The following is a 6,360-nucleotide window of genomic DNA, read 5'->3' on the forward strand; positions in this document are numbered from 1 at the left end:
GCATTTGGCTTGAGGAATCATTCATAGCTGTCAAAAATGTTCATAGATTTTTACAGCAGACTCGAGTGAACGTACAGCTAATCGAAAATGGCATTAAATTCAGTCTGGACTAAAAGTTAGGTCACAATCAATGCAACAATCAGACTCCCTAACATATTTGTGAGTCTCCCGCAACGGGTGACTTTCATTTCGAGCTATCCGAGAACATTCTTCGCAGGATAATGTGTGCTGAGTGAGCGTTTGATGTGTACGGCTCAGATTCGGGACGTTGATAGAGGGAGTAATCACCAGTCCAGCCCTCGCTCGACTCCCAAGGAAGCCCAGCAACCGTGTTTTACGGGATCATTAAAGACAGTGCCCAGACATTATAAACTCAGCAGGATTTGTGTTTTCCCATCCTCTCCTCCAGCGATCCTTCTCTCCGTCGATCACTCTCAGTTCTCCATAGAGGAATGATGTGCACAATAGGCCAGAGAACCAAAAAAAAAAAAAAAAAACATTAGCCAAGACGCTGGAGGCTTGTTAATGTGGTGTTGCATTAGGAGGAACAGCACGTACTAAAACCAGTCACATGCTGAGAAGTTTTACTGTTGTTGTCTTCTTTTAGTATTTACTTTCTAACTTTCATTTTCTAAGTGGCTCTTTTTACAAAGTAATAATTGAGCCACCTTTGCTCAAACAGTTTAAAGTACTTTTGGCTCTAAATGTTGTTTTTTCAGCGTCCTTGGAAAAGAGCATTGATTGCAGAGTGATTAATGCACAGCCATTACCAAATTGCAGGTCTTGTTTCAGTTCTGAGGCCTGCTGACCATTGGCATCGTGTTGTATTGCCAATAATTAGGCAAGCATCATAATTATTATTGCTCAAACTTAGGGTTAGGGATTTGAACAAACCCCTAACAATAAGAATTAAACTTTGGTGCGTACTTGTCCTGCACAATTTGCGCTACAGACATGAATGATACCTCAAATCGTGCAGCTCATTGAGGAGAGTTGGGATTTAAAGGGTTAGTTCACCCAAAAATGAAAATTCTGTCAGTAATTACTCACCCTCATGTTGTTCCAACCCCGTAAGACCTTCGTTCATCTTCGGAACACAAATTAAGATATTTTTGATTAAATCTGAGAGCTGGCTCACTCCTCCATAGGCTTCTAAGACACTATAACTTGCTGGCCCAGAAAATGCATTAAAGACATCGTTAATATAGTCCAAGTGACTCCAGTGGCTCAATCTTAAGTTTATAAAGCGACGAGAATACTTTTTGTGCGCAAAAAACAAACAAAAATAACGACTTTATTCCACTATTCATTTCCTTCTCTCTGGGCCTCGAGTTTTTTCACGTAGTGTAACTGCGTAGCGCTTCTGTGTTGCACGTACATTTAAATTACATTTAATTTGGGTGAACTAACCCTTTAAGCATTTGATTTAAGCATATATATATATATATATATATATATATATATACACAGTAATATTGTAAAATATTATTACAATTTTATATTTTAAAATGTAATTTATTCCTGTGATGCAAAGCTGAATTTTTCAGCATCATTACCCCCGTCTTCAGTGTCACATGATCCTTCAGAAATCATTATAATATGATGATTTGCTGCTCAAGAAACATTTCTTATTATCAAAAATGTACTTGATCAATTGAATGCACCCCTTACCGAAATAAAGTACTAATTTCAGTAGTATATTAATTTATTTTTTCTCCTCCAACGAATGTAGTTCTATACAAAGCAGCAGAAGAAAGCGTCTTGGCAACACAGAGCAGTGTGACGTTGCTAAAAGAAGAATCCGTGTTTTTGAACGAATTAGTTGGGTCTCTCATGGGCTTAAAGTGGCTGCCTTCAGAGGATGCATTCCAAGAAAGGCATCAAGGCACGTCCGAATCCAATGTTAGCCAAGCTTCACTTCCGGTCTCCTGAGATACCTTCATCTGATTGATTTTTGAAGGCAGCATGTATCCTTCGCTTCGTATCCTTCAAGCTAAATAAATAAAGATGGAGTCTGAAAGTTGCGGTTGGTGGTCAGTTTGTGTGTAGACGTACATTTTTGACCACTTCTGATGTAATTTCCAGCGAGAAATTACATTTACATTTAGCCATTTAGCAATCGCTTTTGTCCAAAGCGACTTACAGTTTAGGACTAAATTAAACGAGTCATCGTGAAGAGACAAAAACAACGCAAGAAGTGCTCAAAATACGAAGTTCAGGCATTGTTCAGAGTAGCATAAGCCAGATAAGGGAGGATTAAAGGATAAGGAAAGAAACCTTTTTATTTATTTTTTTAAATGTCTAATATAGTTATTAAATATTTGCTTAGTTATCACCAAAGCTCGCTCTATTTGGCTGTATATCATTCAACCGTTACGCTGTCTGAAATCAGTTTCGTGAGGTACCTTTTTGCACAAACGCTGCCTACAAAGTCATTGCCTGATAAGGCAGAAAAGGCAACAAGTCAGCTTGTCGCCACCTACTGGTATAGCGATGTAACATGCAGAAAAAGTCACTCCAAAATCTCCACCCCTAATGCACACAATCAGATAAAATAAACAAGTGCATATGATTTTTAAAATGTTGTTATATGAAGATGTTTTTTCTCAGCTTCACATTGAAAATTTCTTTACAGCTTTTTTCTTCTTCTATTCCAATCAAAGCATTAAGCCAAAATGTTGTGAATTGAAGTTGAAAAGGTTCTTTTCTTGTTATTCTGCATCCAGTGAGGCTCCCACTCACAGGGGTCTGGGGTTTTGCCATATCTCAAGCTGCTCTAAATGGGACGTACTATCGCTAATCCCTTGGCCTTTGAAGAACTCTTTTCCAGGGAGATCTTTGGTCCACGGCCATTACACAAAAAATAAGCAAAGACTTCAAATGGCTCCTCATGCTTTCCATATACTCCTATAGTCTATATACCACCCCTCCCCTCTCCTTCTAGTTAATGGAGTCAAATACATGGCATGTCTCCCATTGCTTGTGAATGCAGTTATCAGGTAAGGGGTGAGCAGCAAGAGCAATCTAACAGAGCATATCCGTTTAGTTTCGGTCATTTGCCTGTAAACTAAACACTCCTCCTCCATAAACATTTTGCCCAATTATACAGCAAGAGCAACACATGTACCAGGCCCTCAAAGGATTTTAATAAGCTTGCAGAATACCTAAACTCAAGTGAGCACATTGAGGGGCCTGTTTAAATAGATAGTTTACAAAGAGTTTTAAGTATTCATATTTACATGTGTGCACATTTCTATATTAAAATGTAAGTTATATACAGTGGGGGTCAAAACTCTTCTTTTACATATTTCTGTTTGAATACTTTTCTCCATTACATATTACAGTGAAAAATGTACATGAATTTCACAGCTTTCATAATTATCAAAATCCTAAATGTTTCTGCTTAATGTGGTCACTTACTTTTGGACCTCACTGTGTGTAAATACATAATTTGCACATTTGGTTATAATTTTTACACTCGCATCTTGAGAGAATTAAAAGAGAGCTTTATTGAGCTGATTATATAGGCCTGCTTTTAAGCATTTCATGCTCCTTGTTATTTACCACCAATTGAATTCATAAAGGCTTGAATGCAATGAAAGCAGCAAGTGTTTATAATTAAATGACTCTTATCGCAATCTGACCTCTTTTTAAACAGAGTCAAGGGTCGTGTCCCTTTCCTGTAGAGGTGCAAGCTGTCTTCCTTTGAGCCGTATTGATTGTCAACTTGGGTGGTGGACTGAACACATAGACACAGATGCAAAACATGCACACACTTGGCAAACTTTCACTCTACATCACAGCACTTCATCTATTCATTAGCTCAATTAATGTCACTGAGCAAAGTTCCCTTGAAGTGCCAATCAAGACTTGCATTCTTCACATTTGAATGGAGTAATACATCATCGGCAGTCACTTATGCAGATCAAATGCTTCTCTGATTTTGTCATCTGGCTCCTGTTTAATTGCCACTTCTCTATTATTAGCGAAATGAGTGTTTCATCTATTTATTCAGATGTGAAAGTTCTTGCAAGCTCACTTTGATGTTTGAAATGGTGCTTAGTCAATGCACTTAGCTGAAATTACAAATAGAGTTCTGTTAATGGAAATCACACATGACAGTTCCAAAAGCAATGGAGGTCTTGGAATCAAATGGCTGAGTCGCTTTCAACAGGTTGTGTTTTTGGAAACGGCACGGTATTGAGTATTCAAGCAGATCTTTCTTTCCATTCTATTTTGATAAATGTATTTGCATCGCTCAGCTTCTCAAACCAACTCAGCCAACATCTCCATCTGGCCACTTGGCCAGCATCTGCACCCTAACAGTTCACCCATCTGAATATAAATGAGCTTCAGGTTTTTACATCTGAAGAAGGGGTGTAAATGTTTGCTCTTGACCGTTATTCATTTTGATTATGATCATTTATTAAATGATGCAATGCATCATGAAATCTGCACCTTGGTCATTATTTCATTTTGCTAAAGACACACATTCAACTAAGGGGATAATTGACTTTTACCTTTTTAAATGTACTTTTCAAACAATTTTATTTAGACAATTAACTTTTCATTTTAAACAATAAATGATAGGCTCAGTAATTGTATTTTGGACAAGAAAATAATGCAGAATTCATTGCATATTGTTATAGTAGTTACTGTATAATCAATCATTGCATTCTGAATTTTCCTTGTCAGATTGCATCAATCAATGCAGTTTTATGCAGCCTTTAAGTTCTCCAGGAAGTTCCTACTTATGAGTTTAAAAATCATAATTATGATGTTCAAAGTCTGAAAAGATTTATAATATTGGTCTACTTCATATTTGTTTTTCCTCAAAGACAGGAAGCTTTTTTGGCACTAGTCCAGCAGAGGTGTGAAATGTATGTATTATCTTGAATTTTAGTGTTCTAGTGCTGCCACAGAGAATGAAGTGTAGTTCTGTAGCACAAGCCTGTCGCTTCAAACATTTCTGGCAAGGTTTTACACTATATCGTCAGAATGCCAAATTGTGAACTAAATTGCACAATGAACATTAACAATTTAAACTTAATTATGATGAATACCGATTGCTTCTGCCATGATTTTGTAATCAGCATGCTTCACCTGAGGCTTTAAAAAATGTGTGCAACTCGTAAATACAGCCATTCCCAAAATGACTTGAATTACACCTCTACTGAAATACTGCCAGGTTTGAGGAAGTAAAGGACGTAATGACGCCAGTGTCTCATTATAAAGTCATTCTCACCTTCTGCAGCCACTGCGTGTTGTTTTCCATGGCCGTCTCCAGATGCTGCAGCTTCTGAGAGGACAATTCGCCGTCCGCCGGTGGAGAGTCCCGCTGAACCACGCTTGTCTGGTCCGCTCCACCCTGACAGCTCTCCATCTCTGGAAGGATAAAGGTGTAGCTGCACTGGCCGTGCTGCACGCGGTGAAGCTTTCTCTTCCTCTCGCCTCCTCCACGTCTCCCCTGACCGTTCCCGTTTCCGGAACTCACCAGGCCAATCGACGCCAGCAGCAGAGCCAAATGCCAACCACCTCTGGCAAGCCTCATGGCAGCGAGAGCAAAAGGAGCCAACTCAGTAGTTCACACTCTTTTGATGAAGGAAAACATGGTTGGATGGAGATGAAGAGGCTTTTTGACTCTTTTCTCTTCTTTTCTTCCCAGTTGGACTTTGTTCTTTGCTGCAGGACCTTTGATGCTGGAGAAGTTCCTGGTTTCCACGAGGTTTCCCAGAGGAACTGGGCACAGGCACTGACCCTTGAGTAACTACAACAGACTCTCACAGATAGATAAGAAGGCAGTGAAAGAATTCAAGGAGAAAAGGAGACAGCCCGTCTAAATGAGGCTCCCAATCTGTAGGCTCTTAACACGAGAGAAAAGTAAACAAAAGAGGAGAACTTTCCTTCCTATCCCAGAGCGGTGTGTGAAATGACCGGAGTGAGAGAGTTCTGTCCTCTTATCTGGGAGCGAGGGAGAGTGTAGAGGAGCGGGGGGAGGCTGAGGGAGGTCTATTAACACGCGTTCTGTCTCTCGTCTCCTCCGCAGCATTTTCTCACCCCCGCGGCCTGAAGGATATAGAGAGTTTTTTCTCCCTGCTCTAAAATTGATTATAGGTCAGATTTTGCTCATTAACAACAACAAAATTATTTTCAAAGTATTATTTTGTGGTCTAGTTGTGCACCATTCAGAACTGGATTTGGAATGCCTTTTGGAATTCTAAAATCTAAATGTTAGGAAGTAGAAGTCTAAATGTTAGAAGAATTAGATGAAACTTTGAATGAAAGTTTGAAGCAGACAGACAGACAGACAGACAGACAGACAGACAGACAGACAGACAGACAGACAGATAGATAGATAGA

The 6,360-nt window shown here is 39.2% G+C and overlaps 1 protein-coding gene across 1 annotated transcript in view; it reads right to left on the bottom strand.

Annotated features, from left to right (window-relative positions):
- Positions 1 to 5,973, bottom strand: part of angpt4 (angiopoietin 4) — a 47,696-nt gene extending 41,723 nt beyond the window's left edge. Inside the window, exon 1 of the mRNA XM_082136434.1 lies at positions 5,246 to 5,973. Within this exon, the coding sequence (XP_081992560.1) occupies positions 5,246 to 5,551 (306 nt within the window). The 5' untranslated portion in view covers positions 5,552 to 5,973. The remainder of the gene's footprint in view (positions 1 to 5,245) is intronic.
- Between the last annotated feature and the right edge of the window lie 387 nt (positions 5,974 to 6,360).

This window comes from Leuciscus leuciscus (assembly GCF_965113295.1).
Source record: "Leuciscus leuciscus genome assembly, chromosome: 14".
NCBI lineage: Eukaryota > Metazoa > Chordata > Actinopteri > Cypriniformes > Leuciscidae > Leuciscus > Leuciscus leuciscus.